This window comes from Diaphorina citri, unplaced genomic scaffold (genome assembly GCF_000475195.1).
Source record: "Diaphorina citri unplaced genomic scaffold, Diaci psyllid genome assembly version 1.1 scaffold219, whole genome shotgun sequence".
NCBI classification, from domain to species: Eukaryota; Metazoa; Arthropoda; class Insecta; order Hemiptera; family Psyllidae; genus Diaphorina; species Diaphorina citri.
The window spans coordinates 21,482-35,907 of record NW_007377656.1 but is presented as its reverse complement, the minus strand read 5'-3'; the positions used below and the strand labels follow the sequence as shown (position 1 = coordinate 35,907).

Here is a 14,426-nt window from a genome sequence, read left to right as displayed (position 1 = left end):
ATCTCTCTCGTCCTCTCTCCCGTTCCGTGGGGTCGCGCTTCGCGCTCCCTTGGCTTCGCCCCTGAAAACTAATATCGTCCCTGATTCTTGTTTCGAAGAAATGAAAACTGAAAACTAAAAGCGAGAGTAAAATATTAAACGTAGGAAAAGTTTTGCTGGCCTCAAACTCTGTTCCCCGTGTATTTCTTATGGGGGACTAAAAAACGTCAATATCTCGGGAACGGTTTGGAATTTCGGGATTTTCCGATTTTTCCCAGTACCTACAAAAAATAAGGAATCCAATGGTGAAAACCGCATCTTTCTAGCTCATCTAGAAGTGGGTTAGAATTAGTATGAGTGAGTGAGTGAATCAGTGAGTGAGTCAGTCAGTCAGTTACACAAGGGGTTGTATATATTTAGGATTACGAGTATGAGAAACAAGTTAATATCGATTTTCATTTGTCTTTTCCTCCGGGAATCACCTTCGGAGTAACTTGTCCACGAAAGAAGTAAATGAAGAAGTGAAAAACGAAACTTTCTCCTGATCTCACACTGTCTTAGGGCTAAAGGTCCGTTCCCAATTGTCGTTCGAAAAAAAAAATCGTGTCGTGCGTAATGGGAACACTCTCATTTACATGACATCGCCTACAAAACATTGAAAAAATCGGATGAAACTCACGAGTGGGAACGGACCTTAAAAGTTCATATTCGAAACATGTAAAACCATTTGCTTCAAGTTTAAAGAACAGGTAATCCGCTCACGAACCTTTAGGGACAACTAAATTGTCTTTGCGTCGTTTGCAGCTTACCTTTAAAGGCGATGATAACATGAGGGCTTTGTTTCTCAACTTAGTTCCACTGGATCCCGCCAAGAGCGCTCTGTTCCTCATCGGAGACTTGGGCAACGACCTTCTGCCCAACAAGCTTGACTTTTTACTCGGGGAAAACATCATGGCTTCATTGCGGAAACCTGAAATTAAAAAGACGAAGGTTTTTCTGATCAGCTCTTGTGCTTGGTAAACAGAGGTGCACCTGCACAGCCTTGTAAAAACTTCTTATATTGAAGGACACAACTTCTTATAATGAGGTTCATGTTTAAACGCCTTTTTTTTTCAAGAGGTTTGATATAGGGGGTTTCACAGTCTCAAAATCGAAGAGAGGACAAGATAGGAGAAAGCCAGAAGTTCTGAGAACGAACCTTATTTGTTAGGATGAAAGTCCACCCCAGGCGGGAATCGAACAAGGGGACTAGCGCTTACAAGGCAGGCACACTACCCTCCAACTTGAACTAGTCTAGTCTCTAGTCCAGCACACGGAAAACTAAGTTATAGCGCTTACAAGGCAGGCACACTACCCTCCAACTTGAACTAGTCTAGTCTCTAGTCCAGCACACGGAAAACTAAGTTATTTGCTTTTTAGCCCGTCCTTCCTTTATTATTACAATACCTAGTAATAAAAAGGTATAAGGGACGGACTATTGTATTCGCTGCGGTGTCGTCTGTCTGTCTGTCCCCATAGAAGGACTTATCCAAACCTGGTCGACCTATATATCAAATTAAAGGTCTTTTTACCAGGAACACGAAAATGGTGAAAATTTTATCCGGAGAACCAAAAAGCCAAAAACCCCAAAAAATGGTTTTTCGGGGATTCACATTTTTATTACAATAGTAATAAAAAGGTATAAGGGACGGACTATTGTATTCGCTTCGGTGTCGTCTGTCTGTCTAGCTCGCTAAAACACTCGTATTTCTTATCCCAAGCAGCTGAGGGGGTTCGGTTTGGTTCAGATAGTTGCTATTGTTACACGTTAGCTTCTGAATATCAAACACTTGTTTTCCCGCTTGGTCCGTTGTTTCACTCGTCCCAACGCTATCTGATTTCTTAGGGCGACCTGGTTTTCTCTTGGCGACCGGTTTACCATCGCTGGGAGCTACTGAATTACTCGAAAGCTTAGACTTGGCTTGTTCTTTCTGTTGCTGTTTCAAGATCTTCGAGCTTGGCACCTTAATGAGATCCTTATCTTTCGCCAGTTTCTTATCTTCCGTGGTTTTCTCCTTCAGTTTCCTCCGCTGTCCTCGCTTCTTTCGTTTAATATTGGAGACTCCTTATCTTTCGCCAGTTTCTTATCTTCCGTGGTTTTCTCCTTCAGTTTCCTGCGCTGCCCTCGCTTCTTTCGTTTAATATTGGAGATGGCAGAGGAACGCCGGTGTGAGAGGATCTTGCTGGCGCGCACTGGTAACGTGCTGGGCTTGCGTTTATCCTGAATGATCGAGCCGATCACTGCGGCCGTCATTTTCACCTGTAACATTGAGATATCAATCAGCGTCATAAATGGACTATTGCTATCACTTGAAAACCCCTAGACTACCTTGACTTTTTTTTTAAGAAAACCTGCAGAACCTGCCTAGGTGGCGTAGTGGTCAAGACGCTCGCCTGGTAAGCAGGAGGGTATGGGTTCAAACCCAGCCGAGGTATGGATTTTATTCTTAATATACTTTGAAATTTTGACATTAATAGTTGGAGTAAAGGGACTTTTCAGTCCTATGCAAGATTGTCAAATGAGGGGTTCCAAGGTAGGTACATTTTTTTGATTATTTTTTAAAGGGTAGGTACCTTACTTGGGCAGATTATATTTTTTCTAAGGCTTAAAGTATTCTCACTTAGTGAGCTCTTCCACAGCACCAGCTTACTTACATTGTGTGGGGTTTTGCTTGCAGTCGAGGCACTGGGTTTCTTAACACAAGACACTGGTGTGGAGTTAGGGGAGCTAGCAGTCACAATACCCGAGTCTGGAGAGAGGCGGTTCTTGGAGGATTTACCGAGGTCGGTCGAAGGTAGCTCTTCCTTGGTCAGCTTCTTCGGGGGACGACCTAGAAAACAGCAGTAGAAAACATTGAAATTTAGCAACCTCCGTGGCCGAGTGGGTATCACACTAGGCTTGCACGCCGGAGGTACCGGGTTCGATTCCCGGTGGGGTCGAATTTTTTTCAGCTCTGTGCTTGGAGTTCGGGGTGCATCTGCACCGTGCGGACAATTGAGTAGCTACTTTAATTGAGTAGCGACCAGTGGTGGCATTCCCAGAGTAAAAAGATTGTTGAAATATGATAACTGATTGATGGTTGTCTGTCTGCGGGACGTTGAACAAGGAGTAGACCGGCCTGAAATTTTTCTTGCTAAAGAAGTAGCAAAGGTTGAGTGCGAAGGGCATTCACTCGTAAAATTTGCGGCCAAAATCAAATGTCAGCCCAAAACAATCACCCTAGTTAGGGCTGATTGAGGCTGACGAAAGGCGCCGACCTCGTCTGTACACGGGAAAAGGCGAAGAAAAAGAAGATTACTATACATTTCCCTCTATGAAACCTAAAAAAAAAATCGATTAGGTACAATTATAGTTCTCCCGGATGTTTTCTCTGTTTTCTTTCTTGCTTCCGCACATCGTGAGGTTTGTACGGGTTCACTTTGAATTCATAGCCTAGCTTGGAATAGCTCAGCGTGTGTTTCGCATTGGACTTATACTTAAGCTTACTATTAGGTAACAGGAGATTAGACACGAGGTTTGTACTAGATTTGACGGTAACTTTGAATTCATAGCCTAGCTTGGAATAGCTGAGCGTGTGTTTCGCATTGGACTTATACTTAAGCTTACTATTAGGTAACAGGAGATTAGACACGAGGTTTGTACTAGGTTTGACGGTATTTGGTTTGACAGGCGGGATCTTCAGCTCCCCAGGGGGCACGGGCGGGGCGGGTTTGCCTAAACTATTACTTTTACTATCACTAGAGGGTTTATCACTTTTGCTGAACACATTGTTATTCAATTGAACACTAAGCGCGCTGGTTTTACACGGACTGAAAGCACTTGGTATGGAGCTCGCTAATGTTATTCAATTGAACACTAAGCGCGCTGGTTTTACACGGACTGAAAGCACTTGGTATGGAGCTCGCTAAAACACTCGTATTTCTTATTCCAAGCAGCTGAGGGGGTTCGGTTTGGTTCAGATAGTTGCTGTTATTAGGTAGGTACATAGGTACTGATTTTCTTTAATCACGATCGAATAAACTACGGGCTAAAAAATTCCCGGAGGGACGGACCCAGCTTGATTTTTTTCTTCTTCTTCTTCTTCTTCTTCTTCTTCTTTTAGGCACTTTAACACTTCAGACCGTTGAATTATAGGTACTAGGCTGTCTAAGTGGAGGGCTTTGAAATAAGCCCAATTTTTGTTAGCACTTAAGCAATAAATAAGTCTTACCTTCGTACGAAGACGGTCGCTCAAAGAACACACTATTGTCCGTCGCTATGGTCGACGTACTCTTATACCCAGTGGTATATCGCGACGTCGCCGAGTGCTGCCGACGCGACGCTGAATATCGCGACTGATTGCTCGTACTCGCGTTATCGTCGCCACTAGATTCATCGTCCCCATAATCATCGTGGTCACTGGACGATGAGGACTTGCTGTGCGGGATATGCTTGGAAGAGGAGGCGAGGGACTTGGTGAAAGATTTCACTTTGAAACCAGTCTGGAAAAAGAAAAAAATAGTTTTCGTTACAACCTTGTACAATGGTTCCCATTCAAATCAGTAGAAAGATGATAAGGATTAACCCCAAGGTAAAATAGAGAGGTATTTGAATGATTTGAAAAGATAGATAGGTTGCGTCGCCACTAGATTCATCGTCCCCATAATCATCGTGGTCACTGGACGATGAGGACTTGCTGTGCGGGATATGCTTGGAAGAGGAGGCAAGGGACTTGGTGAAGGATTTCACTTTGAAACCAGTCTGGAAGGAGAAAAAAATTAGTTTTCGTAACAAATCGCGAAACTTGTACAATGGTTCCCATTTACTGATTTGAATGATGATAAGGATTAACCCCAAGGTAAAATAGAGAGGTAAAATAGAGAGGCATTTGAATGATTTGAAAAGATAGATAGGTTAAACAAAGGATTAGATGCAAAATACTTTTTCCCTTCTTCTTTAGCATTCTTATGATTTTGGGCAACTAAGTAGGTCCCTTTTAGTAGATATTTTCCTTACCCTTGGTATCAATTTAATTTGAAACCTTTTCTTCCTCTCACTTCCATTCTCTCAACTCTTTTCCCTATGTACCTCTCATCTCTTCTTTCAACATTGTACCACTGCAGTCTCCTTTCCTGAATCTTCCTTCATACTTCTGTGACCTTTATCTTATTCCCTATGACATGACTTCATTCATCATCCTGTCTCCTGTCCAAACTCATAATTCCACAACTCCATTTCAACATCCTCATTCCTGTAACTTCCAATCTCTTTCCAGGTACCTCCTTCATCGCCCACGTTTCTGCCCAATACATCAATGCCAGTCTCACCACTGATTTGTACACTTTTCCATTTATTCTCAAGGTAGTACTAGGTTAGATGCAAAATACTTTTTCCCTTCTTCTTTAGCATTCTTATGATTTTGGGCAACTAAGTAGGTCCCTTTTAGTAGATATTTTCCTTGCCCTTGGTATCAATTTAATTTGAAACCTTTTTTTCCCCTCACTTCCATTCTCTCAACTCTTTTCCCTATGTACCTCTCATCTCTTCTTTCAACATTGTACCACTGCAGTCTCCTTTCCTGAATCTTCCTTCATACTTCTGTGACCTTTATCTTATTCCCTATGACTTCATTCATCATCCTGTCTCCTGTCCAAACTCATAATTCCACAACTCCATTTCAACATCCTCATTCCTGTAACTTCCAATCTCTTCCCAGGTACCTCCTTCATCGCCCACGTTTCTGCCCAATACATCAATGCCAGTCTCACGACTGATTTGTACACTTTTCCATTTATTCTCAAGGTAGTACTAGATAAGAAATACCTACCTGGGTAGAGTTGCTTGGGAAAACTTGCACCGGAGATGATGACCTGGAAGACAGAGGACTCCGAGAACTATCCGACCAAGAACAGGAGTTGGACTCATTACTGTCGGGACCTCCACCACCAACACCTGTGCTTTTGGAACCTCCAGCAAATGTGCCTGTGGGAATGCATTCAAATCAGTGAGAAACAATATTGCAAATCTTCTTCTTCGCCTTTTCCCATGTTCAGATGGGGTCGGCGTTTGTCGTTATTACTGTCGGGACCTCCACCACCAACACCTGTGCTTTTGGAACCTCCAGCAAATGTGCCTGTGGGAATGCATTCAAATCAGTGAGAATCAATATTGCAAATCTTCTTCTTCTTCTTCTTCTTCTTCGCCTTTCCCATGTTCAGATGGGGTCAGCGTTTGTCGTTGGCCTCTCAATCAGCTTTAGAGTAATCATTTTGAGGCCAACTGGTTTTGGCTAAAACAAAATTTTCCAAGTGGGATGCCCTTTGCACTCAACCTTTGCTATTGATATAGCATGAGGAAATTCGGACTAGTGTTTTGGCTAAAACAAAATTTTCCGAGTGGGATGCCCTTTGCACTCAACCTTCGCTATTGATATAGCGTGAGGAAATTTGGACTAGTCCCTTCTTCAAGCAATATTTTTGAGGGCAAAAAGAAAAAAGGATGAAAAAATGGAGTTTGGTATCCTAAAAATTATTTTAAAAGCAGTCAATATTAATAAAAACCATCATAGCCAAGAGATAACCACTATACCTGTGGGACAAGGTGTGGGTAGAGGTTCTTTAATTGCATCTATATCAACAGTAGATGGCAAGTCTTCTGGCTCCGAATCTTCAGCTGGTTGATGTATGATGGCACTCCATGCTGAGCTACTCAGTCCTCCAACCCCAAGCTGGAAATAAATAGGCAAGGGACTTGGTGAAGGATTTCACTTTGAAACCAGTCTGGAAGGAGAAAAAAATTAGTTTTCGTAACAAATCGCGAACCTTGTACCTTTCAAATCAGTAAATGGTTCCCATTTACTGATTTGAATGATGATAAGGATTAACCCCAAGGTAAAATAGAGAGGCATTTGAATGATTTGAAAAGATAGATAGGTTAAACAAAGGATTAGATGCAAAATACTTTTTCCCCTCTTCTTTAGCATTCTTATGATTTTGGGCAACTAAGTAGGTCCCTTTTAGTAGATATTTTCCTTGCCCTTGATATCAATTTACTTTGAAACCTTTTCTTCCCCTCACTTCCATTCTCTCAACTCTTTTCCCTATGTACCTCTCATCTCTTCTTTCAACATTGTACCACTGCAGTCTCCTTTCCTGAATCTTCCTTCATACTTCTGTGACCTTTATCTTATTCCCTATGACTTCATTCATCATCCTGTCTCCTGTCCAAACTCATAATTCCACAACTCCATTTCAACATCCTCATTCCTGTAACTTCCAATCTCTTTCCAGGTACGTCCTTCATCGCCCACGTTTCTGCCCAATACATCAATGCCAGTCTCACCACTGATTTGTACACTTTTCCATTTATTCTCAAGGTAGTACTAGGTAAGAAATACCTACCTGGGTAGAGTTGCTTGGGAAAACTTGCACCGGAGATGATGACCTGGAAGACAGAGGACTCCGAGAACTATCCGACCAAGAACAGGAGTTGGACTCATTACTGTCGGGACCTCCACCACCAACACCTGTGCTTTTGGAACCTCCAGCAAATGTGCCTGTGGGAATGCATTCAAATCAGTGAGAAACAATATTGCAAATCTTCTTCTTCTTCTTCTTCTTCTTCTTCTTCTTCTTCTTCTTCGCCTTTTCCCATGTTCAGATGGGGTCGGCGTTTGTCGAAGTCTACAAGTTTAAAAAGTGATTGTGGGGGCTTTTTTTTTTTTTTTTTTTTTTTTTTTTTTTTTTTTTTTTTTTTTTTTTTGTCACAATTTAAACAAAGTTCTTTAATTAAATACTGGGACTTTTGAGTAGTAAAACAATCACCTAAAACTCCCTTTTTATTTATTTATTATTATTTTTTTTTTAAGGCTTTAAGTGATGGCAGAATTCTCACTTGGTGAGCTCTTCCACCCAACCATTTCCTTACCTGATCTGCTCCCAGTTGTGATTCCGAATCTGACCCGGAACTTGAACTACTACTCGAACTTGAACTAGAACTACTGCTTGAACTTGAACTGCTACTCGATAGAATACATTATGTATATTCTTTTTTCTATTATAGAATCTATTATATTCTTACCTGATCTCCTCCCAGTTGTGATTCCGAATCTGACCCGGAACTTGAACTACTCGAGCTACTACTTGAACTTGAACTATTACTCGAACTACTACTGGAACTAGAACTAGAACTCGAACTGGAACTTGAACTCGAAGAATTCGAGGAAGAATTGGACGATGAGCTTGAAGAGGACGAGGATTTGCTCCCTCGCGACTTGGAGGGAGCGTTGCTGCGAGATTTGGAGGTGCTGCTCCCCGTGGCCCCGGTACTTCGGCTGGTCGAGGACGTGGTTGACTTTTTCGACACCAGAGAGCTCTTGTCCTGCGAGACGGAGTTGGAGTTGGAGTCCGAGTCGAGCTTTATCCTGCCGAGAAGAGAAATTGGAAATAATTTAGTTTTTCACATAAAGGCCATACATGTGCGAGACGGAGTTGGAGTTGGAGTCCGAGTCGAGCTTTATCCTGCCGAGAAGAGAAATTGGAAATAATTTAGTTTTTCACATAAAGGTCATGCCATGCATGTGTAGATGTAGACCACAAAAACTAGACTGTGTTAGTGTACTAGGCTCCTTACCTATTGATAACATCCTGAACTATATGTGTCTGATGGGGTACCAGCTCCTCACTGCACGAGGAAGAGTCCAGTTCCAGACTACTCAACAGTTGAGGGGCGCACGGGGCGCTCTGAGCCGCCGGACGGGCCGCCCTTGCACCGAACGTATCGTGCCGTATCACGTCCGGCAAAACGGCGGCAAGATCTTCCGTGTGCAACTCCTGGAGTCGAACCCCCGCACCTTGGTCTGCCGAGCTGCAGCAGTCCGAGCTGTCTGAACTGTCCGAGAGGTTGACGCTTGATTTGTGCTGCAGAGAAGAAAAAGAGCAATTCAATTTATTTACTTTTCTTCCTTTCTTAAAAGAGGTTTGATAGGGGTACCTGCTAAGGTCTTACTGTCCCAAAATCGAAGACAGAAGGAAGACAGGATAGGAGAAAACCAGCCATTCGAGAACGAACCTTATCTGTTCAGCATGAGATTTTGTTAGGATGACTTAGTTCAGTGAATTCTGTAACTAAAGGTCTGTTCCCACTAGTCGTTCGGAAAAAAAAATCGTGTCGTGCGTAATGGGAACACTCTCATTTACATGACATCGCCTACAGAACATTAAAAAAATCGGACTCCCACTAGTCGTTCGGAAAAAAAAAAAAAAATCGTGTCGTCCGTAATGGGAACACTCTCATTTACATGACATCGCCTACGGAACATTAAAAAAATCGGATGAAACTCACGAGTGGGAACGGACCTTAAAAGTTCATATTCGAAACATCTAAAACCATTTGCTTCAAGTTTAAAGAACAGGTAACCCGCTCACGAACCTTTAGGGACAACTAAATTGTCAAGTCGAACCCCCGCACCTTGGTCTGCCGAGCTGCAGCAGTCCGAGCTGTCTGAACTGTCCGAGAGGTTGACGCTTGATTTGTGCTGCAAAGAAGAAATAGGGCAATTCAATTTATTTATTTTTTTTTTCTTCCTTTCTTAAAAGAGGTTTGATAGTTTTTTTTCTTCCTTTCTTAAAAGAGGTTTGATAGGGGTACCTGCTAAGGTCTTACTGTCCCAAAATCGAAGAGAGAAGGAAGACAGGATAGGAGAAAACCAGCCATTCGAGAACGAACCTCATCTGTTCAGAATTAGATTTTGTTAGGATGACTTAGTTCAGTGAATTCTGTAACTAAAGGTCTGTTCCCACTAGTCGTTCGGGGGAAAAAAAAAATCGTGTCGTGCGTAATGGGAACACTCTCATTTACATGACATCGCCTACAAAACATTGAAAAAATCGGATGAAACTCACGAGTGGGAACGGACCTTAAAAGTTCATATTCGAAACATGTAAAACCATTTGCTTCAAGTTTAAAGAACAGGTAATCCGCTCACGAACCTTTAGGGACAACTAAATTGTCTTTGCGGAAACTCACGAGTGGGAACGGACCTTAAAAGTTCATATTCGAAACATGTAAAACCATTTGCTTCAAGTTTAAAGAACAGGTAACCCGCTCACGAACCTTTAGGGACAACTAAATTGTCATTGTGTCGTTTGCAGCTTACCTTTAAAGGCGATGATAACATGAGGGCTTTGTTTCTCAACTTAGTTCCACTGGATCCCGCCAAGAGCGCTCTGTTCCTCATCGGAGACTTGGGCAACGACCTTCTGCCCAACAAGCTTGACTTTTTACTCGGGGAAAACATCATGGCTTCATTGCGGAAACCTGAAATTAAAAAGACGAAGGTTTTTCTGATCAGCTCTTGTGCTTGGTAAACAGAGGTGCACCTGCACAGCCTTGTAAAAACTTCTTATATTGAAGGACACAACTTCTTCTAATGAGGTTCATGTTTGAACGCCCTTTTTTTTAAACAGAGGTGCACAGCCTTGTAAAAACTTCTTATATTGAAGGACACAACTTCTTATAATGAGGTTCATGTTTAAACGCCCTTTTTTTAATTATTATTATTTTTTTTACTTACCACATTCACATCTGGTGGCCTTGGACCAAAGGCACTCGAATACCGGGGTGTTGGGACCTGAGGAAATGATACTGATTTGTCTATACCAGAACTGGATGTTGGTGGTACTCTGTATGGTAAATCCATGTTTTTTCAATTGACCAAAGGATGCATAAATTATGACAAATTGATGTTTTCCCTTGTAATAATCTGAAAGAAATGAACATAAAAAAAATATTATGCTAAGAGGAAAACTAAAGGGAAAACAAATATGATTATCATAGCTACCTCAGTGCACAGTGGCATGTTTTTTCAATTGACCAAAGGATGCATAAATTATGACAAATTGATGTTTTCCCTTGTAATAATCTGAAAGAAATGAACATAAAAAAAAATATTATGCTAAGAGGAAAACTAAAGGGAAAACAAATATGATTATCATAGCTACCTCAGTGCACAGTGGCAATGTATTAGCCCAAACAGGTCTGTTTGCAAATGCCAAGTTTTAATCCTTGAACAGATCCAGCCATGAAAGCTCAATAAAGAAAAAAAATGAAGGGTGTGTGATGTTATCTTATATTATAAAATCAAGATCCATTCACATTTCAGATTTCACACACTGATCGCTTTATCTCCTGAACCACAACACCTACACCTAGAAAGCTGAAATTTGGTAGGAATATTTCTTTTATGGTCTAGGTGTGCAATAAGAAAGGATTTTGCAAAAATCTAAAACAATCCTGAGATATGATCAATTTTTGATTGCTAAAATCTCCATAAGAAATGCACAGAGTGCAGAGACTGCGGGAGAGAAATGTTCCATTCTCAACCAACATTTTGAGTTTTGTTTATGTTTTTAGTTTGATAACTGTGCAGCTAATAGGGAGCGCTCAACGCAACTGTATTTTTTTATTATTTTCTACAAGTTCGGCCATGCCTTTTCTACAAGTTTGACCATGCCTCGGGATGAACTAGCAGGATTCCAAAGCAAATTCAGCTAGTTTTGGGCATAAAAACACCAAAATGAAAAGAAAGTTTTAACCAATGAAAGATGTTAATGAATTAATTAACCTATCATAGAATAGGTACTTATTGGTGTCCAATTTTTAACCAATGAAAGATGTTAATGAATTAATTAACCTATCATAGAATAGGTACTTATTGGTGTCCAATAACCAATGAAAGATGTTAATGAATTAATTAACCTATCATAGAATAGGTACTTATTGGTGTCCAATTTTACATCATAAAATCATAATAATACAGTCAATAATAAAAACCTATGGATAACTCACAAATCAGTAACAATATCCAGAATATTCTTTACTTAAAATGACATAGGTACTATGACTGTGGATCAAGGTATCAACTATGGCTAGGTACCAAATCATAATACAGTCAATAATAAAAACCTATGGATAACTCACAAATCAGTAACAATATCCAGAATATTCTTTACTTAAAATGACATACTATGATTGTGGATCAAGGTATCAACTATGGCTAGGTACTTGATATGTTTGTAGTTGATAGTGAACTCCCAAATCATATAACTATTTATACCTAAGTACCTACCAACAGTTGAGTTTCAACAAAAAATAAAACAAGAATGAGTTTTTCGTTATAAAAGAAGCCAGAGGAAGTATCATATTGGGAAGAAATTCCATAAAAAATGCAGATTAAATATGGCTAGGTACTTGATATGTTTGTAGTTGATAGTGAACTCCCAAATCATATAACTATTTATACCTACCTACCAACAGTTGAGTTTCAACAAAAAATAAAACAAGAATGAGTTTTTCGTTATAAAAGGAGCCAGAGGAAGTATCATATTGGGAAGAAATTCCATAAAAAATGCAGATTAAGAGAAGATTCGTGACCCTTTTAATTGGATTTTTGAAACGACTTTAGGAAACACATATCTTATAAAATGGGGATCTAGCACAGGGGAGCGTGTTGAGGACGAGATTTTTCGAGAAAAATCCCATGACAACAGTAGGGGGATGGGATTTTATTTTTCATAAAACGTCCCTTTCCCACCATAAATTCTTTGTTTATTTTTGACTTGTAATTTTATTTTCTGTTTGTGATTTTTTATTGAAATTTTTTCATGTGAATGTAGACGCATTTCTATTTTTTAAAAAAGTTCCAAAAGTTGGAAAAAAATTGCAGACTGCTGACTGCTCACTGCTGGCAAGTGAAGTGATAAACCTTTGCATTAGCTTTCTGATAAAAAAAAAAGCTTTCCTTTAATTTTTCTCAGTTCTTAGTAGATCCTGTAGTTTAGAATAAGTCCCCCTAATTGTAGAATTTTTGGTAGGATATTTTGAGGCCTAGTTCAAGACTTTTGGCCACCCAACGGGTAGAGTCAATGTAGAGTGATACAACCCTTTCCTTTCCAAAAGAATACCCTATTTAAATTCATCTGGAACTACTTTTCAAGAAACACAAGTTCTCAAGAATCCTCAAAACTGTATAGAGCACGGAAAACATCTGGATCCTCCAAAATGCCCCCTACCTCCTCTGCACCTAAACCAGGTAGGTACTATTGAGTCTATCACAGTTATAATAATATTATTAAATTTCCCATCAAGAACTTAGTTAAAAGTGGTATAAAACCCCTCAGTCAAGTCCCAAGAATGATGAAAATGTTTTTACTTCACTGACCTACTTCAATGTTTTGATTTGCCATCTGAAACACTATATCCAAACATCCAAATACTTTGGTCGGGAAAAATGGAAAAATCAGAAGTCTAATTCCGTTTAAAATTTCTATGAGTACAACTCAATCAATAGGCGCTACAGCCCGGGGTGGGCCTTGGCCTCCTCAACAATGTGCCTCCATGTGATACGGTCCTTGACCTTGGTTCCTCAGCCGGTTACTGAGTTTCCGTTGAGTCCAGTTCAGTCCAATCCAAGGCGCGTCTTGAGGCATCACAACAATTTGCCCCGCAGGGCGTTTTACAATATTGGGTGGTTAACCCTATGATCAACTCTAACCTGGAGGACCAATTCACTAGTTATACACGACGCTTTGGAACCTCCAGCAAATGTGCCTGTGGGAATGCATTTAAATCAGTGAGAAACAATATTGCACTACCTGGGTAGAGTTGCTTGGGAAAACTTGCACCGGAGATGATGACCTGGAAGACAGAGGACTCCGAGAACTATCCGACCAAGAACACGAGTTGGACTCATTACTGTCGGGACCTCCACCACCAACACCTGTACTTTTGGAACCTCCAGCAAATGTGCCTGTGGGAATGCATTTAAATCAGTGAGAAACAATATTGCAAATCTTCTTCTTCTTTGCCTTTTCCCATGTTCAGATGGGGTCGGCGTTTGTCGTCGGCCTCTCAATCAGCTCTTCTTCTTCTTCTTCTTCTTCTTCTTCTTCTTCTTCTTCTTCGCCTTTTCCCATGTTCAGATGGGGTCGGCGTTTGTTTCACACAATGAAATAAATTAAACGTAGAATTCATAGCAGTAATATGCGAAATACTTTGATTGGGATTATTATTTCATTCGTTTAAATACAAAAATTCACACGAAATAACGAAAAAATGAAATTCCAAAGCCCATTTTCCGCAGATTAAAAGAAGATTCGTGACCCTTTTAATTGGATTTTTGAAACGACTTTAGGAAACACATATCTTATAAAATGGCGCCCTCATACTTTATTGACAAATGCCAACCTCAATACTTACGAACTCAAATTTATGATGGATTTACAAAAGTCACACAATGCATGTAGAGTTAATAATTTTCTTCAAATTAGGTTAGGTTAGGTCTTTTTGGGGGATAAGACCTTTAGAAACAAGGAAAATATGTAATAAAAAAAACTATCGAAAACTATCGATAGTTATCGATAGTTTTTTT

At 40.4% G+C, this 14,426-nt stretch overlaps 1 protein-coding gene across 1 annotated transcript in view; it reads right to left on the bottom strand.

The window, feature by feature from the left end:
• LOC113466133 overlaps positions 1-14,294 on the bottom strand; it is a 60,169-nt gene extending 45,875 nt beyond the window's left edge. Inside the window, 6 exon segments of the mRNA XM_026821279.1 lie at positions 746-949; positions 4,230-4,500; positions 5,826-5,980; positions 6,587-6,725; positions 10,572-10,760; positions 14,255-14,294. Of these exon segments, the coding sequence (XP_026677080.1) occupies positions 746-949; positions 4,230-4,500; positions 5,826-5,980; positions 6,587-6,725; positions 10,572-10,697 (895 nt within the window). The 5' untranslated portion in view covers positions 10,698-10,760; positions 14,255-14,294.
• Between the last annotated feature and the right edge of the window lie 132 nt (positions 14,295-14,426).